The sequence below is a fragment of the Pseudoliparis swirei genome, chromosome 16 (assembly GCF_029220125.1).
Source record: "Pseudoliparis swirei isolate HS2019 ecotype Mariana Trench chromosome 16, NWPU_hadal_v1, whole genome shotgun sequence".
Classification (NCBI taxonomy): Eukaryota; Metazoa; Chordata; class Actinopteri; order Perciformes; family Liparidae; genus Pseudoliparis; species Pseudoliparis swirei.
In genome coordinates, this window is record NC_079403.1 from 24172451 (window position 1) to 24200225 (window position 27775).

At 43.9% G+C, this 27775-nt stretch overlaps 1 protein-coding gene across 6 annotated transcripts in view; it reads right to left on the bottom strand.

Moving 5' to 3' along the window:
• arhgef4 (Rho guanine nucleotide exchange factor (GEF) 4) overlaps positions 1–27775 on the bottom strand; it is a 35266-nt gene that overhangs the window by 4069 nt on the left and 3422 nt on the right. For 2 of the 6 annotated variants that reach the window (XM_056434149.1, XM_056434148.1), the window contains exons 2-9: positions 21220–25350; positions 19980–20234; positions 19657–19786; positions 8527–8678; positions 3276–3455; positions 1713–1901; positions 1329–1508; positions 460–692 (exon numbers count right to left, since the gene is read on the bottom strand). In XM_056434149.1, coding sequence (XP_056290124.1) covers positions 460–692; positions 1329–1508; positions 1713–1901; positions 3276–3455; positions 8527–8678; positions 19657–19786; positions 19980–20234; positions 21220–24777 — 4877 coding nt within the window. In that variant the 5' untranslated portion in view covers positions 24778–25350. Of the gene's footprint in view, positions 1–459; positions 693–1328; positions 1509–1712; positions 1902–3275; positions 3456–6490; positions 6650–8526; positions 8679–17039; positions 17556–19656; positions 19787–19979; positions 20235–20920; positions 20938–21219; positions 25351–27775 lie in introns of those variants that run through there. The other 4 variants (XM_056434151.1, XM_056434153.1, XM_056434150.1 and 1 more) reach the window with 4 other exon arrangements.

Here is a 27775-nt window from a genome sequence, read left to right on the forward strand (position 1 = left end):
CCAAATGCGGATTAATCCGTCACGGAAAATAGTCCCCAACAAATGGACCATGTCTTCCTTTTTAAGTAAAGAGACTAAAGACCACAGTTTGCAGCTGTCTTAGTATAGTACTGAGCATTGAAATTAAAATGAAACTATATATTTTTCTCGGGGGGAAGAAAGTCACCGGTAGAGTATCGAAATCTGAAAGTATTCAGAGACTTTTAGTGTTTTCATGGAATTTTTGGACACTAAGGAAAGATCAAATAACTAAAGGTATTTGCTTTAATGAGGCCGTAATTTGGGAAACATGTACTGGGATGGGACAAGATACTAAAAAGTCAAATATAGTGAGCCCGCTGAGCTTGACTTATGATTTTGGTGTTAAACTACGGTTTCCAATGTAAGAAAATGATGGTTATCGACCAATGGTATGCATGCATCTGTCATATTCATATGCATCTCTAAAGTCCATGTCACCTGTGCTGTGGGTTGGTGTATTTCAGCAGCTCGGCTAGCTGCAGCGGGTACTTGCAGATCTTCTGAACTGGAGTCAGCAGGAAGCCGTCCAAGGAGATGTCGATCATCTTCTGGAGGAGTCGGCAGGCTTCGAAGAAGAACACGTACTTGTTGACCTTCACCAGTTTAGAGAGCTGGACGCAAGCGTTGGGGTGGTTGTTGCAATACTCGGAATAAATCTGGAAATCTGTTTGCTGAACATAAAGAACAGCGAGATAATAATGGGTCAGAGGAAAGGTAGAATACTTGGGTACACGGCAAAAAAAAAAGGTATGCACTCACATTCCTGTAAGAAGCTTGTTCACAAACTATTCAACTATGAGTTTGATGGTCTTGGAAAACGAAGCAACATTTTCTGACCAATTTAGTGCCGTGAGCTTTGTACCCAATTGCACCACCAATCATAGAGTTTATGCACTTAGACAGAAACTCCTTAGCGTTATGTCTTTGAGATCAAGCTACGCAGATCACACTGAAAAGACTTGATGATAGTAGCACTCTGCTTCAGTGGTAACTACTATGTAATAGTGTGTTAGTAACATCAACTTTCCGCTCCCTTGGTTTTTTCAAATAAACTACGCCCTGTTTTTTGGCTAAACATTAACACTTTCTGTTGTCGTGCACTTGGGGTTGAAGACAATCCTTAACAGAATTAAAGCAACAAAGAATTTTATCCTGCTGGAGGTTATACAGGCTTTAAAAAAAGGACTCAGGATCGAACTAAAAGTTGTTCAAATGGCTAAATGCTTGTCTATGAAGCTTCGGGGATGAAGAGCCGCTGCCGACCCCGGGCCTATACCTACGCTATACCTGGCTCTGACTGAGCTTACGTGTTCGAGGAAGCAGCAGCCGATCTCGCTGAGGTAAGGCTGCTCTCGGTTGAATTTCTTCTCCAGGCCTTTCAGTAACTTCCTCTGGAATCGGTAGATCTCTTCAATATTGCCAAAGATGGTGTGAAGCTGCTCTTCGGTGAACATGTCGGTCCTCTTGCGGCACTGTTTGATGTAACCCTAAAGGGAACGGAGAAGAACTATCAGATCATGCTGAACATGTGAATACATACATACACAATAACCCATATAAGCATACGCTGCTAGTAAGCCCTTACCAAGACCCTGAGACAGGACATCCAATCAGAAGAGAGAATGTTCTAGGGTTATGGTAAAGAGTTGGGTTTATTGTAAGCATTACATTAAACTTGATCTACTCCTGACCTCGCAGATGTCCTTCAGGTGCTTGATGTAGTCCCTCTCCGTGCTCATGATCTCGTTGATGACGTTGGTCCTCATCTGTTCTTTGCAGGGTAGACCAGGTCCCAGACCGGCCCGGTTCTCCCTTCCAGCCTCAGCCTCCTCCAGATGGGCCAGATACTCCTCCATGGGCTCATACTGGTTCACCCGCAACTGAGGAGCACACAGGTGACCATTAAACCCCTCAGGAAGACTTTTGGGGTTTATATAAATTAGTGCTGTGAAAAATAACGCGTTAACTCAGTTAATTCAATTACAGGTTTAACTAGTTTTTTTTTTTTAACGCATTTAACGCATGCGCAGAATGAGCTTCCAATCCGTCTGTTGTTGGTCGTCGGGACGAAAAAAAAGTCACTTGCAAAATGAGCTTCCAATACACCACTTCAATCTGAACTCTGTCCGCTCTCATGCAGACGGTCTGTTCATCGGTAATGATCCTTCCGCAGGTTCACCTCCGGAAACCTTGTGACGACTTTTACTTCCTGTAGATCAGGGTCTCAACACGTCGATCGCGACCTGCCAGTCGATCGCGGCGTAGTGTCGGTAGATCGCATGACATTAAAAGATTGGCCCGCCCCTGACATGTTCTCTAGAGCACGTCTTTGTTCTTTTATTAAACTAAACGTCTGTTGTTGATCGTATCTCCACAGCAGCATGTCATTTCTGTCTCTTCGCGTTGCGTTAACACTTATCGATCTCCGTCTCGCGCGCCACAGAGCTCCGTGCGCGCATCGGGACCGAGCAAAAAAAAGTCACTTGTCAATCTGTCCACCTGTCCGGGCCGGTGAGGTTTCAGCTTTGCAGCGGTGTCCCCGCCGTCCCTTTCATCACGGCCCAGTTCATGAAGAAAACCCACACAGTCAGTTTGCCTCAGCAGCTGCTAGAGGAAGACTAGAGGCCTTTAGATTGTATCATGGTGGAGTTAATGGTTGACAAACAAGATGAAAATGTTCTGTTTAACCCTCCTGTTACCTTTATATTTACTAACATATTTTACCCTCGGGGTCAATTTGACCCCAGCAATTAAAACCTCCAGAAAATTATTAGAATTAATATTGCTTCCCAAGTTTAAGTGTGAGGTACTTTATGTTTGTTTGTTGACTACCTAAATAGCCCTTTAAATAAATAAAAAAGTTGATATTTCTGATATGTTTGACACAGTGAAAAACAGCCTGGGGTCAAATTGACCCCAAAGAACACCGACATTAAACATTGAATTGGGTCAAATTGACCCGAAAGGTAACAGGAGGGTGAAACATTCTGTTTAGGATGAAGATGTATTAATGTTCCATATGGAAGAAAACTGCTAAATAACTGCTGAGTTGCAGCACCATTGTATAGAAGAATGTATAAATGTATATATCCGTCTTTTGTCATAAATCTCTATGTTCTCACAAAATATACCGAGAATATCGGTAATATGTGATTAATCATGATTAATCCACAAAAACCTGTGATTAACTCGATTAAAAATGTTAATCGTTTCACAGCCCTAATATAAATATATATGTAAATAATTTGTCTCACCCGTACAAAGCTGGCGGGGAACCAGCCCTCGCTGTCCATGAAGCGACCCCACCACCACTCCTTGTTGGTGGCGTCCACTACTTCGATGACGTCACCGGCCTTGAAGCCCAGCTCCTGGTCGTCCATGGTGACGTGGTCCCAGAGGGCCTCGGCGTACACCACGCTGCCGTCGCTGATCAGCTGCAAAGGAACCAGCACAGAAGGGTCACGGCTGCAACACGCGGCCCTTTGAGTCAAGCCGTGAATATCGAGGGGTCGACAACCAGCCACGAAAGTGACGAGTAGGTAACATTCAACAAGTTCAGTGCAGCGTTCACATCGCTGAGGTTAACCAGTTATCTTCTTCAGCCATTGTTTCCCACAGGTTGACCAAGTCTGTGAAGGTAGGTGAGACAGAATAGATGTCCATTGGCAAGTACCGAGGAGACCTTCACACCCTATAGGTAAGGTACCTAGAAGACCTTCCCATCTTGTACATAAGGTACTTAGAAGACCTTCACACCCTCTAGGTAAGGTACCTAGTAGACCTTCACACCCTCAAGGTAAGGTACCTAGAAGACCTTCCCATCTTGTAGGTAAGGTACCTAGAAGACCTTACCATCTTCTATGTAAGGTTCCTAGAAGACCTTCACACCCTCTAGGTAAGGTACCTAGAAGACCTTCACACCCTCTAGGTAAGGTACCTAGAAGACCTTCCCATCTTGTAGGTAAGGTACCTAGAAGACCTTACCATCTTCTATGTAAGGTTCTTAGAAGACCTTCACACCCTCTAGGTAAGGTACCTAGAAGACCTTCACACCCTATAGGTAAGGTACCTAGAAGACCTTCCCATCTTGTACATAAGGTACTTAGAAGACCTTCACACCCTCTAGGTAAGGTACCTAGTAGACCTTCACACCCTCTAGGTAAGGTACCTAGAAGACCTTCCCATCTTGTAGGTAAGGTACATAGAAGACCTTCCCATCTTCTATGTAAGGTTCCTAGAAGACCTTCACACCCTCTAGGTAAGGTACCTAGAAGACCTTCACACCCTCTAGGTAAGGTACCTAGAAGACCTTCCCATCTTGTAGGTAAGGTACATAGAAGACCTTACCATCTTCTATGTAAGGTTCCTAGAAGACCTTCACACCTTCTAGGTAAGGTACCTAGAAGACCTTCACATCTTCTAGGTAAGGTACCTAGAAGACCTTCCCATTGTGTAGGTAAGGTACCTAGAAGACCTTACCATCTTCTATGTCAGGTACCTAGAAGACCTTCCCATTGTGTAGGTAAGGTACCTAGAAGACCTTACCATCTTCTAGGTAAGGTACCTAGAAGACCTTCACACCCTCTAAGTAAGGTACCTAGAAGACCTTCCCATCTTCTAGGTAAGGTACCTAGAAGAACTTCACACCCTCTAGGTAAGGTACCTAGAAGACCTTCTATGGCCAATAGAGAACATCCAAGATGGTGCCCCCCCCCCCCCCCTTCTCTGAGTAGTAGGAAAAGTCTGGACGTTTTTCACACAACCTCCATAGTGTTGTTTTTCCATCTGCTAAACGTCTTCGAGTGATAAATCATGACGATACGGCTGTTGCTAGGCAACACACCGACACCAGCTTGCCCTTCTCTCGAGAAACGTCTCTTCACGACACGAAGAACACAAACTACTCATCAATGTTGTGATAGTGAACAGTAATAGCTGATACACAAACACAAACGCACGCACACACACACACGCACGCACACACACAGACACACACAGACCTGCTGGATGCTGCAGACTTAACTGATTATGAGAGGTCCCAACTGGATATTGTTATATACATATATGTGATATTACTTCTTTTTTAAGGGCCACACCAAAGAGGTTGGGCTTAGTTCTGATCTTAGTCACTCTCAACAGACGCTCTTTTTAGACCTTTTTAGACTTTCTACAAATACATGCGTCCATCTTACACGCTCAGAGAAAACGATGTTGTGTGAAGTGACTGAAGCGGGACGATAGTCGAGGGGTCCGCTGTCGGCGTCACGTACCAAACTATAAGTGGACGTTGACTTGTTTATCACCCTCACTACTGGTCATGCGGTATCGTGATCAGCACCAAGTGATTATTGGTTAATTGAGTCGTAATTACGGCCCGTGATGAAAACACTGTTCACATGCCATGGGATTAATTAAACCAAAGAGGCCATTTCTTTCTTTTATAGATGCTTCGGGAAACAAGATGTCTTTAAATTCCTGTGTCAAAGGTTTTAGTGAATGTTTCAAGAGAGATACAGAACACTGGGCGGTCAATCAGATCAAGTAAACCTCCAGAGGAAAGACGGGACACGAAACAATCAAATGATAGTTGGTAATAAAATATTTGAGGGCGTGGTACTCGATGTAAAACATTAATATCATATTAATGTTTTATATGGCATTCAATTATTGATAGGGTCTATTCATTGATGTTGAAACGAGTCGTACGTATGTTCATGGTTATGACGGCAATATTCTGTATTTCTGTTAGTTAACACATTCTATCTGCAGAACCCACAACTGTCTGTTATTGTTTATGTTTATTATGGTCTGTCAAGGGACTACATATGCTAATTAGCTGTGTAGCTACAATCTGGTCCAGAGCATCAAATGGTGACATTTGTTTTAACTGTACATGGTCCATTTCAATAAAGATAATAATAATCCCTTTTAAATAAAGATAATAATAATAATCCCTTTTAAATAAAGATAATAATAATAATCCCTTTTAAATAGAGATACTAATAATAATAACAATGTATTAATGAAAGTACGGTGTGTATAAAACTTCTTCCTGCTGCTCAAAATAGTCCTGAAAAATTAACTATTTCCTAGATTTTGAGTGATGTTAGTTCAAAACTACATAGTCCAGCTGAGCTTTAGTCTTTAATGTAACTCTATCTTCTTAAATATTGACATCTTTCTCGCTGAGAGCCACAGACGGTGGGGAAGTCAGACAGAATTGTTGTTGTCATAGAATTAGTCGAGAAACGGTCAAATTACAGAATAGAAAAACAGAGAGAGGCCGAATCAAAACCATCTGCAGGAACACTTATTCCTGGAGGTCCGAGGTGATGACTCTTCTCTCACTCGGGTGAACTCGCTCCGTCTCTCTCACACAGTAAACATCAAAAGTAAAAAGTTTCATTAAGACAATAAGTATACAAAAATCATCCATTCTCACACACACAACATTCTCCTTGTCTGGTACCTGAGTTCTGTTTCTCCCACGTTGGACCCCCATCAGTCCTCTGGTCCTCGGCCCCTCAAGTGTGTGTGTGTGTGTGTGTGTCGGTCTCTGTGTGTGTGTGTGTGTGTGTGTTCTACTGGAAGGCCAGCAGGAACATCAGCACCACGTTGATGACGATGAGCAGCATCATGATGAGGAACACCACCACCTTTCTGCGTCTCCGGCGGCAGGTTGCAGCGCAGCACGGTGGTGAAGAAGCCGGAGCCGCGCGCCGTCAGCCGCCTGCTGGCCGCCGCCGCCTCCTCCTCCTCCTCCTCCTCCTCAGCGCCGCTGCCCCTCCCCCGGCGTCGCCTCCTCTTCCTCAGCGCCGAGCCTCCATACCACACCGCGTCGCCCCCTCCTCCTCCTCCTCTTCCTCCTCCTCTTCCTCCCCCACCTCCCCCTGGTCCTCGACCGTCTCCTCCGTCGTCGTCCTCCTCCGGCGCCGCCGCTCTCCTCCTCCGCTCGGCCGCCTCCTCCTCCGCTTCCCCTGCCACCGTGCCGATGCCTGGCGTCACCCCCCCACCCCCGCCCCACCCACCGGCCCGCAGAGTCGAGGCTGGGTACCGATCCGCGTCAGCGTGGTGAAGCTATGCTCGTGTGCTAGCAACCTCCGACACACCTCCTTCACTCCTTTCCTCTCAAGCTCTTCCCCCTCTCTTTTCTTCCTTCTCTCCTCCGCCGGTTTCAGCCTCTCGTTCCTTTCTTCCCCTCGGCTGTCAGGATGAAAGGTGGATGGGATGCTGCATCTCTCGTGCCTCTTCGTCTTCTCCTCCGTCTTATTATTCCGGCTTCTCTCTCTTTCTCTCTCAGATGTCTCTACCTCTCAATCCATCTGTCCATCTGTTCATCCGTTGTCCTCTTTTATTCCTCCCGTTTCAGGGTTGCTCTGCACCGGAGCTGTGCGGCCTCAACCATCCATCTGTATAGCAAGCAGGATTCTGCCCTCTTCTCTTTTTTTCTTCTTCTTCTTCTTCTTCTCTCCCTCCCTCCCTTCCTTCCTTTTTTTTTCTTTCTCCGTGTGTGCCCACCCTTGCATATGCTGGCAGCCAATCAGGATGGAGAGTGTGTCAGACGTGTATCCTGGATACCGGAATAGTTGAGGCAGGGACCATAGCAACCCGGGAGGAGGAGGAGGAGGGGGAGAGGGGGGGGGGGTTCGGTGGAGGCCATGCAGAATAATGGGTGGGTCTCAAGGGAAATAATGTGTGTGTGTGTGTGTGTTGCCGTGCAGGTTTAATTAAGGTTGAGTGCCGTTTGCTGCATTCACACACACCGTAGATTTTATTTCATCTTTCAAATAAAGGATGCATAAAAAATGTGATAGTAGAATATCAAATAAATGAACAAATAAGTCTGAATAAAACAAACAAACAGGTATAGATGCTGTTACGTTGATATAAATATATGAATAAATGTCGACGTGTCCTTGGGAAAGAGACGTAACCCCGACATGTCTCATGATGAGGTTCCACTCGTGTTGTTTTATCCATGAATAATATGAATAATATAAAGTGTGGGTCTTTCTGGGGGGCGTGTCCTTCATGGCGTTGATGCATGATGGACTCATATCATCTATGATTTAACACGATCTTTACATCCTGATATCCAGGACGGCTTCGCCTGTGCAGACGTAAAGACGAAATTTTTATTATTAATTTAGGGTTTATTTCTCCATAAAATCCCATTAACAGACCACAACTACCACTTAATACGCCGTGACACGCCCCCTCTGTGTGTCTGAGCTCTGGGCTCATTTGTTCCTACAAATATATTTATTTATAACTTTACATTTATATTTTTTGCCTGTAGTTCTTTATCCAATGTGCTACGCCCTAGAGTGCAACGCCCTAGGGTGCAACGCCCTAGGGTGCTACACTTCCACGCCTATCGTGCCAACTGCTACTGGAGTAGAAATTGGCGTAACGACGTCTTAACCATTTTTTAAAATTTAGTTTTGCCCGTCACGGTGCTCACATCACCACGGTGACATTAGGCCCCGCCTCCACGCCGCCTACCTCGTTGATGGCCAGCTGCTCTCCTCCGCCTCCTCCCGGGTTCCCGAAGTGATGCACGGAACCGCGAAACTCTTCGTAGAGCAGATCCTCCTCGCTGCCCAGCTCGCCCGCAAGCCCCGCCTTCTCTGACGCCCCGTCGGGGACGACCAGCGCTGAGACAGGAAGTGACGGGAAGGGACAGGAAGTGACGGGGGAGGGGGAAACACATCAGACAGTGTGGTGATTATATATAATTAGTGCTGCGAAGACATTTTAGCTCCTTACCATTAAATAAGAAGTATTACATCATCATCGTTCTATATGACCTCAGAGCTATCAGGCTGCGACCTTGACCTTGACCCTCCATGAAGTTTGTTTCTTACAGCGATGATGTTCACTGTGACCCGCTGAATGTTGCATCACCCAGAAAAACCCTAATAAACATAGTTTGTACCTCATGGCCAACACCATTACGAACCAGTCAATGAGTTGTTAGTGCAATGCAGTCATATATATATATATATATATATATATATATATATATATATATATATATAAATGAATACAGAGAGGCAGAGGCATATATATATATTCTATATATAGAATATTCTATATATATATAGAATATTCTATATATAATATTCTATAAATATATATATATATATAGAGTATTCTATATAAATGAATACAGAGAGGCAGAGGCATATATATATATTCTATATATAGAATATTCTATATATATATAGAATATTCTATATATAATATTCTATATATATATATATAAATAAATGAATAAAGAGGCAGAGGCATATATATATATATAATATTCGATATATATATATATATATAAATAAATGAATACAGATAGGCAGAGGCATATATATATATTCTATATATAGAATATTCTATATATATATAGAAAATTCTATATATAATATTCTATAAATATATATATATATATATAGAGTATTCTATATAAATGAATACAGAGAGGCAGAGGCATTTATATATATATATAATATTCTATATAAATGAGTTAAATGTGTTCTACTCTGTTGTCTTGTATTTGTTGTATATTTGTATATTATATGTACATACGAAGAGAGCTACATGAAACCAAATTCCATGTACGTGCCACACGTGTCCGATAAAGCTTCTTCTCGGCTCCTCTTGCCTCCTGATCTCACATATTTGGGATGTTCCGGTGTGTTCCACCCTGTGGAGCTCAGCGTTGTCAGAGCCATTTTGTTTGTTTTAGTTGTGTGGACCTCCCACCACTAGGGGGCGCAGGGCCACTGTCAATTAACACAGAGGCCAATATAACCAGGAGGAGCACTAAGGGGCATTGTGTTTGGATTTCTTTCATTTTTTTGGGAACAAACAAATGGGATTTGGGCGAGGCACGTATGTTTTAGTTTTTTTATAAATAAATAGTCTTTTACATGACTCACTGGACTTTGCTTCTGTCTTATTGCACACGCCGAAACTAAACCTCCAAGCAACCACAGGACCTTGAGTTCATAAGCAACAAGGTCACTACAGTGTCATTTCTACATTGGCATGAACAATTTAAGCTTCTTAAGTTTCTTTAAATACATTAAAATATATTTTGCACAGCCCAAAATTACAAATTATCCTCACGGATGACCAACACATGCCATTTTAATTCCTCTCAACCAGTGTGACGCATTGTTTTTCCTATCCAAATTATTAAAAAACATCTTCAACATAAAAGCGTTGAGCTTTCATGTGTTCATAAGACATTTATAGTCACATCATCCTGAAGCATTCAAAGAACAAAGGAGGCTTTGTCTTCCCTCCCATCACAGACGCATCCTCTACCTGGACCAGGAGCTAAAAATAAAACCTGCTGTCACACCTCGTCATAAGCGTTGCCATGGCGACCTATCCGTGGTAACAGATCACCAGGATCTCCAGCCTCAGCGGCCCAATAAGAGGCCGTTTGGGAGGCACGGTGACCTCGAACGGCGTCCCACACGCCGTATCACATGACGTGAGGACATGGTCGGGTCTGTGGAGGCTTCGGGCTCCGGCCTCTAGGGGGCAGTGCAGGACCCTCTGGCCAGAGGCGATGCTGTGAAGATGGAGGCGCTCCAGGTATCGATTGGCCTTAATTCAGGAGCAGAGTCTGAGCTGTGGAGCGACGCCACCGGCACAGGACTCACACGATGACATCACTCTGTACGACAACATGACTCCACAGTTAGGACCAGAACTATAGTATCTCACCAAATATAACGTGTTTTGCTCCTATCGACCCAAACAAACAATCAAGGCTCAGGATCGTGGTTCCCGTGGTGATCCGGGCTCAACAGGAACCAGCCTGAAGGACCCGGGTCAACACCAAAGAGAACGATCTTTCCCCAGTTCAGAGTCTTAGTCCCAGAATCAGCCAATCAGCTCCTCTCAAAAGGTAGTTCAGCCTCTAACACCTTCCTGTTGGCTCAAAGTCCCGCTATCAAAATGGAGAGGTCAAAGGTCACGACCCCCGGGTCAAAACATCACTTCTGGTAAAGTCGCTAGACGAGACATTTACATAGAGTAAACATTACCCCTATGCTTTATAACACATTAACAACAATATCAATATTCTCCCTAATATTTCCTAATACAATATCTTTCTATATGTATTGCATAAGACTCCCTCTGTACATGTGCAACATCAGAATAAACTATTACGACCTAACAGTCGCTTAATAAAAAAAGAAGAATAGAAAAGGCCCCTCGTACACAAATCTAAAATACTGTCTCTCAAAGCCGCACATCCAAGACGATGAGGGGAAGTTTACAGCCCAGAGGAGAGAGGACCCTGAGCTAGTGGAGCGGGGGGATGATAGGGGGGGGGGGGGGGGTTAAAGTGCCATGAAGTGCCCGGCTGAGAGGAGTTGTTCCTCCAGCTCACTGCCTTACATGGGCAGCTTTTGAAATCCAGACAGGACAAGGACTCTCACACACACACACACACACTACTGCCACTACATGGAATTTGACACACACACACACACACACACACACACACAAACACCTCCATGGGGGAGGCCGGAATGGAAAAGAGGAGGGAAGTGGGAAAGGTAGACATTGCTGTGATGTCTAACAAGAAGAAGAAGAAGAAGAAGAAGAAGAAGAAGAAGAAGAAGAAGAAGAAGAAGAAGAAGAAGAAGGAGGAAAAATAAAGGGAAGGAAGAAGAAGGAGGAAAAGGGAGGAGAAGGAAAAAGAAGAAGAAGAGTATTATCAGTCCCCACAATGATGAATGTTTAACTTGTGTTGCTGATGGAGCCTGAATGAGTGAATGAATAGAAGAATGAATAGAAGAATGAATGAGTGAATGGATGAATGAATGAACAGATGAAGGAATGAGTGAATGAATGGATGAATGAATGAGTGAATGAGTGGATGAATAGATGAATGAATGGGTGAATGAATAGATGAAGGAATGAGTGAATGAATGGATGAATGAATGAGTGAATGAGTGGATGAATGAGTGAATGAATAGATGAATGAATGGGTGAATGAATAGATGAATGGATAAATTAATGAGTGAATGAATGAGTGAATAGATGAATGAATGGATGAGTGAATGAATAGATGAATATATGAATGAATGAGTGAATGGATAAATGAATGAACAGATGAAGGAATGAGTGAATGAGTGAATGAATGGATGAGTGAATGAATGGATGAATGAATGAATAGATGGGTGAATGAATAGATGAATGGATAAATGAATGAGTGAATAGATGAATGAATGGATGAGTGAATGAATGGATGAATAGATGAATGAATGAGTGAATGAATAGACGATTAAATGAATGAATGAGTGAATGGATAAATGAATGAGTGAATGAATGAGTGAATGAATGAGTGAATAGATTAATGAATGGATGAGTGAATGAATGGATGAATGGATGAGTGAATGAATAGATGAATGAATGGATGAATAGATGAATGAATGGATGAATGAATGGATGAGTGAATGAATAGATGAATGAATGGATGAATAGATGAATGGATGAGTGAATGAATAGATGAATGAATGGATGAATAGATGAATGGATGAGTGAATGAATAGATGAATGAATGAATGGATGAATAGATGAATGAATGGATGAATAGATGAATGAATGGATGAGTGAATGAATGGATGAATGGATGAGTGAATGACTAGATGAATGAATGGATGAATAGATGAATGAATGGATGAATGAATGGATGAGTGAATGAATAGATGAATGAATGGATGAGTGAATGAATAGATGAATGAATGGATGAATAGATGAATGAATGGATGAATAGATGAATGAATGGATGAGTGAATGAACAGATGAATGAATGGATGAATAGATGAATGAATGGATGAGTGACTGAATGGATGAATGAATGGATGAATAGATGACACTCAGACGTTCTCCATTCTTCTACTCATGAGACAAGCGTCATGATTCACTTTCCAAACATGAAATGAAACATTGATCTGAAACGTCTGAGTGACTCACGAGAACCATGAATGAAGGTTTCCACGGCAACACAAGTCCTCCAGGAGAAGAGTCTCCCAGAATGCATTGCGTGCACAAGGACAACACTACGCCTTCTTTTCATCAAACACATTAATTGGCCAAACGGACCCAAAATTTGCTGATATTTGAAAAGTATAAACCAAATGATTTGGTCTGATCATCACCGTCCCAACGTTTCGTCAGTTTTACACGTATCGGTGACTTTCATTGGCGTGCCGGCATATAAAGTCTCTTGGCGTCTCCGTGGAGACCAGGAAACACACTTTGATGGATCGGATGAGAAACAGTTGAAGAGAGAAAACTTCCCCGGTTGCATCATCTCAGCTGGAGAGGTGGAAACCAAGACGCCTCGAGCTGAGCGGCAGTGCCACACAGCGCTGGGACGCCGTGTGATGGATGCTTTCAGACACCCCCACCCTCTCTTTCTTCCTCCACAGATGAGGATGTCAGTGTGTGTGTGTGTGTGTGTGTGTGTGTGTGTGTGTGTGTGTGTGTGTGTGTGTGTGTGTGAGGAAGGAGTTAACACGAGCATGGGCCGGTCACATATTCACACACATGAGCTCACACATGAAGCATCATTATATTGTGAGTGCCGGGAGGAGACGTGAGCGATGGCGGTCTGGGGCCCGGAGCGGTGAGCCGTGATGCGGCGACGCCGGGAAGGAGAAGCGCGGCGGTGACGGCCAAGAGAGGAGGAGTCATTCTGAGGAAGAGTTTCTCTTCTTTCTGTTGTTCTTGTCTGTTTTATGTGTCTCCTGCTGATCTTGGCCAGAGAAATCTCTTCTAAAGGAGATTTTTAAAATCTCATATAGGCTTTTCCTAGTTAAATAAATTGAAATTAAATTAAAATAAATAAAAGAAATAAATGAAATAAATAAATAAAATACAATAAATACAATTAAAATAATTAATAAATGAATAAATAAACACACATAAAAATAAAAAAAGAAGTAAATCAAATAAATGAGATGAATGAATAATAAAATTAAATAAATAAAATAGATACAATAAATGAAATAAATAAAACAAATAAAATAGTGCTGAGGAAATTCTGAACCCTGAGTCTATTTCCTCAGGGTTCAGAATCTAACAACAAAGTGTTGGGATCTGGCAGGAGCATGTTTTAAAACTAAATCATTGGCATTAATATAATTATTAATATCAAAACAATTATTAACATTTATTAATAATAACGGGGCACCACCCTGGAACCAATAACCAAATTATAAATTAAGTCTCAAAACTGGTGTTCACTTAAAATGTCAATGGTCAAAGTATTATATTTAACAATTAGATCAAAGAGGTAAAAATACGAGCAGCGACTATAACGACCACAATACATCACGCAACACACACACACACACACACACACACACAGTAATCACAGAAAACTGTTCTTCAAAGTTCAACCAAGTTCATTTATTTCTAACAATACCAACCAAAGTCAACAGTATTATAAACCAACACACACATACTATAGCATATTAACCTAAACTCAACAAACAAACACGTGATGAGGGTGTGTGTGTGTGTGTGTGTATAAGGTGGATAAAAGAATGAAAAAGAAAGATGGCGGGCGTAATCTTGTACGTTATTACATCACCCGATAGCAGCGAGATCTCTATTATATAAAAGGATCGATGAGACACACAACAGAGGTCGGGCTGAACACACCCAGCACAGGGTGGACCCCCGGGCTCAGGTCGGGGTGGACCCCCGGGCTCAGGTCGGGGTGGACCCCCGAGCTCAGGTCGGGGAGGAGACGCCCAGTGGCCTGGACAAAGCCAGACAGAACCTGGGGGGTCGAGGGGGGAACCAACTGCAGGGGTGAGGGTGTCCAAATGAAACCGTAGACCGTGTCCACTGTACCTGTGACACACCTTTGACAGAAGGAGTTATCCACCTTGTGTTTCTACACAAGCCTTCTCCGCCCTCACTCTGCAGCTCTCACTGACAGGTCTTTTAATGAACTCGCTCCTCTAAAAGATGGAACCTCCTTCAACCAAATCACATTCAACTTCTCTTCTGATCTCCATCAGTCGAAGTCTCCCCCCCACACAGCTCTTCCCACCGGTCAGAGGCAGAGCGACACACCGCAGACAGCCGTAGATACATTCATCACGACCATCAGGTCCTCCAGTCTTGACATGGGGACTGAGTCATCGAGCAAAGTCTTTGGATCGTGGCCAATCAGAGCTGATGGAGGCAGTTTTACCTCACAGGCCACATTTACTATTGGCATGGCAACAAGAAGCTGCTTCCTAAACGATGAACCTATGTGTTGTTGTTCTGATGAGACATCCGCTCCAGGTGTTGTTGCTCTACACCATGAGTATTCTAAGGTGGTGTTGAAAGGTGCTGGAGCTGCTCTCTGGGGGTCACCTGTCCACCAATACTTAAAATCTGACCTGAGTCCTTCGCTACAAAGGAACAATGCAGTCTCCAAGGTGGACAACTTTACACAACATCAGGAGAATACGTCCTCTTCTTACTCAGAAGGCGGCACAGGTTCTGGTCCAGGTTCTGGTCCAGGCTCTGGTCCAGGTTCTGGTCCAGGTTCTGGTCCAGGCTCTGGTCATTTCACGCCTTGACTACTGCAGCTCCCTCCTGGCTGGTCTACCTGCTAAGGCCATCCGACCTCTGCAGCTCGTCCAGAATGCAGCAGCTCGACTGGTCTTCAGCCTCCCGAAATTCACCCACACCACTCCGCTCCTCCGCTCTCTCCATGGTTACCGGTGGAGCAGCATCCGCTTCAAAACACTGGTTCTGGCGTACCGTGCTCTGAACGGATCGGGCCCCGTCTACATCCGGGATGTGGTCACACCGTACACCCCGGCACGTTCGCTCCGCTCGGCAACAGCCAATCGACTTGTGCCTCCTGCACCTCGAGCTAATCACTCTACATCCAGACTGTTTGCTGTCCTGGCTCCTGATTGGTGGAACCAGCTCCCCACTGACATCAGGACAGCGGAAAGTCTCTACATCTTCCGCCTGAGACTGAAAACACACCTTTTCCGACTATATCTGGATTAAAACACAGATTAGCACTTCAGTGGCTCTTAAATAGCTCTTACTTATGGTACTTTTGTAGTTCGACTATGCTGAGGAAATGTTACTTCCTGTATTCTTGTTGTTCTTAGTTTGTACTCTAGGTTGAAATGCACTTATTGTAAGTCGCTTTGGATAAAAGCGTCTGCTAAATGACATGTAATGTACAAATGTAATGTGGAGCTGCAGGCTACGGACTCCAAGGACATGTGCTATACTGTGCTTTATTATACTATAGTGTGCTATGTTGTGCTATGTTGTGCTATAATGTGCTATATTGTGCTATGTTGTGCTATATTGTGCTATATTGTGCTATATTATACTATAATGTGCTATATTGTGCTATGTTGTGCTATATTGTGCTATATTGTGCTATGTTGTGCTAGACAACAAATATACAAGTCATATGGACAATAATATTACAGTACAATGAGAAAGTACAGTTGTGTTTCTTGGGACACAATAAAAGACCACCGGTCCAACAACGTTTGTCTTTTCTCTCTCTCTCTCTCTCTCTCTCTATGTCTCTCTTGCTCTCGTTATTTATGTGTTGTTATAAATAACCTGACAGAAATGCCCCAAAATCATGCACTCAATGTCAGCAATGACTTTGAAAAAACTTCAAATGATACCAAGTCCTGACTCCTGATGCTTCACGCTACCTGAGGACCTTGAATGCACCACACACAGTGATGAGTGTAGCACATACACACTGAAAGAAAGCGGGCTGTAAGAATGTCATTTTCTTCTGTCTCTTTTGTGCTTGACTAGAAAGCGAGAGAGCCGAACCCACCCAAACACATCAACCCTGTGGCGTGCACACACACACACACACACACACACACACACACTGTGTACATCATAACCAACCCTGCACAACACTCGTACAGCATATCCATGTGCATGAGAAAGAGACTTCCGATCATGCATCGCATGTGGAAGGCACTCACCTGTGATCGAATACAGACTCTCCAAGCTCCAATAGCGAGACAGGACTCCCCTCAGAGTTCCCCCCAAACTACCTCCACCTCCTCCTCTGCCTCCTCCACCCGTACGTCCGCCCACCCCGAGGAGCTCTCCGTCCACCATGACGTCCACCCTTCCGACCGTGGGACTCCCTCCGTCCGAGTCGGACTCGGGCGACAGCCCCGAGCTGCTGCCGCCGCTGCCACAGCTGCCCCCGGGCAGGGGCACGCCCCCCCCCACCACCACCGACGAGCCCTGCTGGGTCCGCATCCGGATGCGGATGCAACACCCACAGCCGAGAGGAGAAGGCGAAATGGAAGTGGAGAGTGTTGGAAGTAAGTGGTGGAAATGGAAGAGGGGAAGAGAGACGGCTCGAGCAGGTGCTTATTCCCAGGGTAAGAGCGCCGAGATGGAGGAGTAGAGGAAGGAGGAGGAGGAGGAGGAGGAAGTCTCCTCGGTGATATCTGCGGCACTATTCGCTGAGGTAGCTCCAGCTGTCAACTCGCTGCTTCCTTCTTCCATTCACAGCACAGCAGAGCTGGAGCAGCTCTCACTTCCTTCACCTCCCTGCTGTGGATCGCATGCAGAGACAGCCTCTCTCTCTCTCTCTCTCTCTCTCCCTCTCTCCCTCCCTCTCTCTTTCTCTCTCTCTCTCTCTCTCTCTCTCTCTCTCCCTCTCTCTCTCTCTCTCTCTCTCTCTCTCTCTTGGCTCCCTAATGGTGCAGTAGCCTGCTCATCCAGAGGATTTGAACAGCCCCCCTCCCTCCACCTTCCTCATGACAACAACAAACACACACACACACACACACACTGCCCACTGTGTGTGTGTCAGATCCACATCGAGCTACAAGAGCAGATATTTACATAAGGCTTCTACATGTTCTGCCATATTGTCTCTGTGGATAATGTTCCACATGTAATACACTATATTTTGGTTTCAGCAATCAATGTTTTCTATTCATGGAATCAGTGATTGATTCTTATATGTAATGGATACTAACCCAGTAGAGTACAATCCACATTTTAATAATACCAGAGTATACCATAAATAGATAAAGCGTGTATTAGTGGAATAATAGTTTTCCTGTTGAAGTGTCCTTGAGCAACACACTGAACCCACAGTTGCTCCCTGGGCGCATCACAGCTCCTTAATTACTCTTTTTTTTCTCAATTCAATTCAATTAATTTCCTTTTGTGTCGCCCAAAATCACAAATTACAGAAGGCTGGGTTCAAATGCAAAACCACAAGATAAATATAAATAAAAATATGTAATATGATGTTTGTAAATTTCCCCACTGTGAGACTAATAAAGGATTATAAAAATCAAAACATATATGTATACATATATTTTTTACAAGAGGCTGTTTGCTGCCCTCTATGGTTGAGAATGGTGTACTGCAGGCCACAGTGAACAGTGACGTCACCAAACACTGAGAGACAAGTTCAATACACACCTGCAACGGATGAATATTTTATTATAAATTCTCTTCCAAGTATTTACTAATCTGCAGATTTACAGATTTCTCCAAAGCAAGAAACCACATTTCCTCAAACTGGTGGCAACTCGTGAAGATATAAGTTTACTGTCACACTCAGACCATCAGCTAACGCTCACATTTGAGAGGCTGGAATATTTTCATCCGAACCACTAACTGTCAAAATAGTTTTTAAATGTTGTGTTGAAACACAGAATCACCGCCGCGCCACATTTAAGCATCGTTTGGAACATATTTGCATCTCTGTATTGTAATTACACTTTAAACTCATTTAAATAAACGTCATGATGTTCACAGCAGCGTGATGGCACTTCATTTGGGAGAGTAGGAGACAAAATTAGAGCATCGTGATGTAAAAAATGACTTATTCTCATCATGAACAATATGATATTCAATGAATATTGAAAGCATTTAAACAGCTGCTCCCTGTGGGGACATAAAGCTCCAATCATAAAAGTCGAGGAGTAGACTAACTGGGACAGGTACATCTCGATTCTCTTTTGTTTTTAATACCATGCAGACACAGGAACGAGCTCTCAGTGGACAGTTAATCTGTATGAGACTCACCAGGATTTTAACTAACAATGTAAATCCATTGTTGTTCCTTATAGACACTGTGAGAGCCGGTGGGAGAGGAGAGGTCGGTGGGTTAAAGAAGGCGTTGGATTGGTCTACTGTCGGCCAATTACACTGCTGGATAGCTCCGCCCACAAAATAAAAGCTCCAACACCAAATAAACCATAACTACCTGAGTTGAGGTTGAGCACTCCAATGGAACTTCACCCAATCATGTTTTAGTTTGCCCGTTTCCAGCTTTGTTGCTCGTACCGTGAACATAGCATTAGTGTCAGTGGAATTAAACAAGAACTGCTGCCTCGCAGTTGAATGCCTCCCTCCACGTCTGTCCACATGCTCATTGTATCCTATTAGACGTTGAAACACACACAAGAAGGCAACGGACGAGCAAACAACCCAAAATCACAACGGCTGTTGTGAGTGCATCGACATAAAAACAGGATTTTGAATCTCTAGTCACAGATTCAAATGCGGTGAATCTGAAGTTTCAAAAATGTCTAAAAAGATTAAACCAGAGTGGGTACTTACAGGAGTAGGAGACGCGTCTTCTCCAGCCCGGGCAGTCAAGACCAATGGGGGTGCTCTGAGAGAAGCAGTGGGCTTTGAGGGGCCTCCCCTGGAACGCCTCAACGGGCCCCAAGATGACTCCTGCATCAGTCTGGATAGGGTTAAAAGATCATTCTTTCAAGTCACGAATATTATCACAGACTGTGTGCTTATGATGAACTCAACATGAACCCGAAGACAAACAACACTCAATCAATTTAACTTAGTAGAACACAAATAAGTGAATATTAGAAGAATGGCAATGAATCAATGGAGGTGTAGAAGATGCTGGGGCCACGTCTCACCTCAGGTGTCAGTGTGCTGAGTTGTCCCACGCTCCCCCTGATGGCTCTGGACAGTTTGCGTTTGTTTTTCTTTTGCTCTTCAAACCAGACGTCATCTGAGAAACATCGTCTTCGCTGCTGACCGATGCCATCGAAGGCCACATCCATCCAGCAGGCGGTCCTCGGCCCGCCGAGACCCTCGGAGGCCGCCCCCTCATCCTCCAACGGCCTTCTTGATCCGGGCAGGCTGACAGTCCGACCACGCTGCTGTGGACCCTTTGGAGTACACAGTTTACTGGTTAGGGTACCTCTCCCCGGACAGACAGAAGCTATTGATTCATATAGTGAGACGTGTAGGCATGATAGGTAGGTAGGTAGATAGATAAGTAGATAGGTAGGTAGGTAGACAAGTAGATAGGTAGGTAGGTAGACAGGTAGGTTGGTAGATAGGTAGATAGGTAGGTAGATAGGTAGGTAGATAGGTAGATAGGTAGGTAAGGAAATAGGTAGATAAGTAGATAGGTAGGTAGATAGATAGGTAGGTAGATAAGTAGATAAGTAGATAGGTAGGTAGATAGGTTGATAGGTAGGTAGGTAGGTAGGTAAGGAAATAGGTAGATAAGTAGATAGGTAGGTAGATAGATAGGTAGGTAGATAAGTAGATAAGTAGATAGGTAGGTAGATAGGTAGGTAGGTATGTAAGTAGGTAGTTAGATATGTAGATAGGTAGATAGATAGATAGGCAGCAGAGAATAAAGATATGGTTGAAACATTCAGAAACAGTCTTCTTTAGGGTCATTATTGACCGAGGCCCCTCTTGGTCAACCCTGAAAGAGAGATTTAATATAACATGTCAGGATCCTCAAATGATCCTACTCTGGTGATGTTTTACAAAACCATCAGAGGCCCTGCCAGTGAAGTGGGACTTTGGTAACCAGCTAACTCAGAAAATGGAAATCTACCAAACGTCTGGGGGCTGAAAGTGAGAAAGAGTTGACTCTTTTTCTCCTCCTCCTCTTCATCCAGTTTATAGAGAGCCACAATGAAAGAGGGACTTGTTCTCTGTCACAATCCAGTCACTGAACCACTCTGACAGCCAGACGCTCAACAGCCTCGTCTGCAGAGCAAGAGATGCACTGGTGTTGGCTATCACCCCATGAAAAGATGGTTACTCATGATTAAGATTGTAATTGACGTAACAAATGTTACACATTTATTTTTAAATATTACAAAAACATATGCTCTGAGTTTTTCTTCTTACCTCTAATGTGTTGATAGAGCCAATGGCATACAGGCTGATGTGTGAGTAGCTGATACTGCCTTCGGTTGCTTCCAGAGGGCTGAGGCCTAGAGGGCTAGTTGAGGGTTTTAGGGTCCTGGGTCTCTCGGGGGGTTCTGTTAATCCCTCCATGCTGATCGACTGGCCCAGAACAATAGGACAGACTGAACAGGCCTTTGGTGAGAGAGGGTAGTAAAAATGTGTACGCTGACCGGCTGGCATCGGACTGTTAGGTTTAGGGCTCATTGGTCGTAGGGGGCTCTTCGTCAAGCCCTCCCTGGCCGCTGGGTGTGCCTTGACCCAGGTTGGCGAAAACGGATAAGAAAGGGTGGATAGTGAGTGGCATCTTAAAGGTGAAACAGGGCTGGTGTGATTGGGCTGTGGGACTGCGGTGTCATCTAGAAAGGGAGGTAGGCCAGACGCACAGAGTGGGGTAGATTGACTTGGGGAACATTTTCTTCTCTGGCCCTCAGATTTACACCCATGGGGGTTTTCCTTGCTACTCCCCTGTGGAACTCCCCGCTTGGCGATGGGATCAGTGTGGGGAAGAGCTCTGAGGGAGGACGGTAACCCTGAACTGCCCAGGCGTGGAGAAGACGGTATCTCTCGACAGCCACGCCCAGAAGCTGAGTTTGTATATTCCCCAGCTGAAAGAGTTCTTTTCAGCGGCTCAGCCTCCGGAGCCTTTTTTGTCTTCCTCCAGGATTGTTTGGTGGCCCGCTCCTCGTTATCCTTGTACATGAAACGGGACTCAAACAGGCTGGAAAGGGACTTGTGTGCTTGTGCAAAGCGCATGCAGATGTTTAAACTGTCAATGCTCTTGCTCCTCTTGTCGGTTTGTTCATCAGGTGACTTGACTTCCTTGAGGAAGGGGTTCCCTGGGCATTGCCCTTCGTTATCCTCCCCACTACTCCTTTGGCCGACGAGCTGACGGACATGAGTAGAGGAGGATAAGTCGTAGTCTTCTTCTTCTATTTTGTAATCCAATGAGGAAAATGTTTGGTGGACTGTTTGGTTGAGGATGTCCTTTTTGAGAAAAGACTCAACATCTGAGTTGTCCTTCTTTGCCACTTGCTCAGACAGAAGGCCCTCACCTCCCCCATCGGATGACTCCTGGGGTACCTCCTCACCTTTGGAATCCTTTGAGCTCTTTGCTTTCCTAAAATAAGGCATTTTAGCAAAGACAGACATCTTAGAGTCTTTAATTCCTGTCTGGTTGCTTTTTGTTTTGCATCTCTTGGTCATATTTTCAAGGTCGGCATTTCTGGCTGGAATAGCAAAGTGAGGATTCTGTAACTCATTGCAGTTGCTGATAGCTGAGGTGTGTGGCACAGCACCATAGGTAACACTCATAGGACTACAGTACTCTTTTCCACTACCACATAGAACAGGTGTTGAAGGGTTCGCCTCGGGTTCTAACTCAAAAGACGCTTCTTCCTGCTCAGGCAGGTGGTGTGGTCTCTTGGGACTGGACGTGTCCCCTGAAAGGAAAGCAAGATCCACAACTCTCTCAGGGGGCCTTATAACATCATATTCTTTCTGTTTTTCTATTTTGAAAACATCCTCTGTTGTGCCATGCTTTTCTGGTGAACGCTCAGCCTCCAAAATTGGCTCTAAACTACTGACAGCAAGCAGGTTGAGGCTGACATCGGGGTCTGAGTACCTTACTACCCTCACCTCGTGCTGTGGAGCTGGCAATCGGACCTGTGTGTGAACTCTACACTCCTCAGCCATATATTCCTCAAGTGATTTGTATAGGCTGCGTCTTCTTCTGTTCAGTAAGCTGTGAGCCCCTAGTTGGCTACAATAGAGTCCTTTTCTGAAGGTACTGTTCATTAATAGCCCTCTGCTCTCTGAACATAACACGAAGGGTTGAAGGCCCTCATTTCTTTCTGAATTAGAGCACTTGAACTTTAGAATCACGACGTTGTTATCCTCATTATTGTTTTTTCGCTGGAGTTTTTCGAGCTCATGGGAATGAGCCAGGCTTAAATGGCTGTAGCTATCAAGGTTTTTCCCAGGAACGGATTCAGCGTCCTCACTAATCCAGTTGGGTTGTTGATTCAGTGTAGACGGGATCCCCTCCGAATTTTCCTGGGACTTATCTATATCTTCCGAGGGGTCACTGGTCCCATTTGACAAAGAGGCGTTCAGGCCACAAGGCAGTTCAGGGATTTTTAGTACGAGCTGAACTTGCTTACAATGACTAGAAATTTTGCTGACATCAGTTTTTTTGTTTTTCTGGGAAATGGCTTTTTGAGCTATGTCTGGGTTTTCTCTGCTACTGTCCTGAATGGACTTCTGGTCATGATGAACACGACTACTCTCCACCCCCTGCTGCTTGTTTTGCCAAAAAAGAGAGCAGCAGGGGGACCCTTCCCTCCTCCTCTCTTCTATACAGCTCTCTGACAATAGAGTGGATGTATCCTCTGCTTTTTGTTTGCCAGAAAAAACAAGCAGATTATTTGAGCATTTGAGGTGATGAAGCAGACGTTCCTCAGAATCATCACCAGAGTCAGACTGGATTTGAGTTGAATCAGTTCCTCGTTCTACAGAACCTGACTGGGCCCCCTCCAAAAGCATATCCATAGAATTGAGTGGTGTTCTAATCACAGCACCCCCCTGATCTAAGTGAGTAGGTGTTATATCATGGGTCAGAGCTGCAACTTGCCAGGATTGTGACCTTGCTACCTGAGGTCGTTTTTGATCCGGTTGCCCGTCGGTGAGCTCCTCCCTGTCTGAGTCAGACAACCGGACCGGTGAGGATAGTGTAGACCCCTTTGGACTCACAGTCAGCCCGGTACAGCAGGGACCCAATGGAAAAGAGTCTGTGGTCTTTGTGGAAAATGTAATGGAGGAAGTACAAACACGCCCAAACTGCTCCTCCTGGAAGAAGACACCCGACACCCGTTCCTCACCCTCGGGCTTTCTATCTATAGTAGAAACCTGAGGGAGAGTCTCCGTCAGGCCTTGGTTGGAGCCGTCTTGACTCAGAGTTTGTGAACAGCTAATATCCAACTTGTGTGACAGTATACCGACTGCATCTAGTGCGTCTCTGTTTCTATTTGCATGATGTGCCTTTGTGATGTTTGGACTTCCTACAACGATATCTGTCTTTAACTTCGGGTCTGTGCAATTTGACTCCGATTTCAAATGTTCTCTCATTCCAATACTGGCAGGTATTTGTGCATTTAATAGGTCAATTAAATGTGTATCAGCTATGAATGTGTTGTCTTTCCAGGTACTCACTACTTTGTGATGATTTTCATTACAATGTGTCCTCACACTTGGGTACAAGTCCCTTTTGTCCTTCGCCTGTATGACTTTGTCTTCATTGATTATACGCCTGTGGTCTTTCCGATCATTACGGTCGCTATCGCATCCATGCAAGCTTGTGTTTTCTTTTACAGAGTAAGTTATGAGTAATTCAAGATTCTCTGGGTCCTGAACGTTACATATTTCTACGTCTGTCTTCTCTATCTCGACCTCGGTGGTATTTAGACGTATTGTGTGAGATTCTGAGTCTGTCGATTCATTCATTCTGATGGGATTGATTTTTTTTCAGCTTGTGCACGCAATTTCACTTCCTGAGTGTCCGATGGATCATTTAATTTATTGTCAAAGGTGTCTGTGTTGGGTTGGCTTTGTGCATGTAAACTGTTTGGATGTGTGCTAACCTTGACTTGAGTGTCTTTGGAAACAGCCTGCACACTGGACAACTCATGGGGCGAGTCTCGTTGAAGTTCCTTCGTAGTTGGACCGACTTTGAGGGAATCTTAGGGTCTACATGCTTCTCTGGGCTTTTTCGTCCAACAAGTGTCTCATTGGCTTCTCTGAGGTTGTCCTTGACTGTCACTGACTCTCTCCATCTGTTTCTTCTCTGCCCAGTGTGGAAGGTGCTGCATGTCCTCTCAAGACCTATAGCAAGGCATCCGGAGAGTCCTCCAGACTCAAATCTGATGGAGTGTCGCTGTGCCAAGAGTTGAGAGTCAAAATATTTAGCACATGTTTCACCCTCTCCTTTTCCTCTCTTCTGCCATTCCAGTGGGAAAGATCCCAAACCCCCTTCCTCTGAGCCGTCAGAGGTGGGGAGTGTTGAAGGGCTTCCTGGGGCTGTGGAAGAAGTGAAGAAGAAGACTGTGAGATCAACAGGGGGTTGAACACAATGCTAGTAAGACTCTCAAAGCTACTAACAGCATCATTTACAAGGCAATATGTATTGGATTTAACCCTCAGTTAGTCAACCAAATCAAGTTCAAAGATGTACAATATTTAAATGTTACAATGTATATATATGTATATATAATATATATATATATATAGTTGCTTTTTTTTTTTTTATGAATTGTTTTTACCTCCATTTAGACAAATGCAAATTGGCTATTTTAATGACCATTTGTAGTTTTAAATGAATGCAGTTTTTAAAATATATATATGTGTGTGTATATATATATATATATATATATATATATATCTGTGTATATATGTATATATATATATATATATACATATATATAAACATATATATATATGTATATATATATAAGCATAAATTAAACTGTAAATTAAATCCACTTACAGTCCAACAAGCAACAACATGACGCAATGTGATCATCACAAAGACATGTGTCCATCATGTGTATTCAAACCTGCACAACAACAACAACAACAACGAGACGCCCAACAGGGGAACAATTGATGGAACAAATCAAGCTAATACAAGAACACATTTAAAGGCTTATTGACACAAAAATAACTAATACATATATTTTACGAGAGAGAAAAAAGGAGGGACTCAAAAAAATGGAGAAATCAAAATGTTGATTAAAAAAATGTTCATGTTTGCTTGGCAGAACCGGAAGTTGCTCTTCATACCTCACTTTATCTTGAGTGTCTTTTTTCTGGCTATTGGAGCTTGTGAAACAAACTGACTGACGCATTACTGCCACCAAGTGGTGGGAAGCTGTATTGCAACTGGACAACAGGACTACTCTGGTGTCTTCCATTGAGACCCGGTGCAGTCTCTCGGCCCTCGGGGGTCAAACTGATGGCTGTTTGCGGCCCTCTGTGGTTAAGAGTCACTGATAGAGGCGTTTCATGGGGTTTCTCTTTAAAAGCCATTAAACATCCACGCGTTGTGGTACTTTCCGTCGACTGCTGCTCAGCCAGGAAACAGAAGAAGGACATTTAGAAAATACAAACATATCGCCGTTAGTAAGATGGAGCCTCGCAGCTTCGGCACAACTTTTTAGCAAAAGCATTTTTCCACAGAGCAAAGACTGTGAACCTCGTCCCACGTCACCAACGACCCGACAACGACCTTCAGGACTCAAAGTCCCAGAAGCCTCGGCCAACGAAGGGTCTGGAAATATCCCACTGGGATTCAACTTGACTAAATATTGACTACCAAGCATTGTTATGATGGTACGTTGTATTACGGTAAAATTCCGATGTCTCCTAACATCTAAAATAGTGAGTAAAGACAGTATTAGATGTCTTACCTCAACAACTCATTTACAAACCGAGATGTATAAAACATCTTTAAATATAATGAGCTCAACAGGAGACAAACATAAACATATCGTTTGGATTATTCTTGACATCATCAGAAGAAGATTGTTTTGACTTCATCTTCATTATTTCTTAAAGTTCATCCATCCACCAACCACTTCTGTACTGTTGTTATGATACCACAATTGTACCATATCTGGCAACTTCACTGTTACGCAACTTAAATATAATAATACTAATAAAAAATAAATAATAATAATATTATAATAATAACTTTATTTATAGAGCACCTTTTAAAAACAGTTTACAAAGTGCTCTACAGAAAATCAAGGCAAACCAAATGGAATGGTAAAATACAAATATAAAATAAACAACAACAGCAAACTAAATTCGGGGAACCAAAGAATGGCATAAAAGGACGACATCACTGAAAAGCACTTCTATAAAAATTATTTTTAAGAAGTGATTTATGAGAAGTGACTGCGAGCCTTATACGCTCTTAAAGCATGTATATTGTTGAGTTATGAACAGACGTCGTGTGAGGGTTCAGTGACCTGTGACGACCCCGTTATCACCAGTTCACGTGGACATTCATGACAAATTTGAAGAAATTAAAAAAATAATGCGAGTCCCCATCAGACAGGAGACCCACTCACCGCTGACTCGCACAACAAATTCAGATTGAAATCAGAAACTTTGGAAAACACACGATACCTGTCTGTGGTCGCGTCTCTGCTCTAGCTTCTCCTCCTCCTCTCCCTCGTCTCTCTCTTTTCTCTCGCCCGTGGAGTCAGAGTTTCCTCCCGACGACGCCACCCACACCATGTGGAGGGAATGTGGACGTGGGCGCTGCAGCCACACCGATGTGACGGAGGACAGCCGGCCATTGTGCCTGCAGTGACACTCACACATCCACCGTGTGGATGCACACATGCACGCCACCGAGGCCACGCCCACCTCGTGATGTGACCTCGCAACACCTGCTTCTCAACCCGACCTCTACTCCACCCGATGACAAGCACAACTC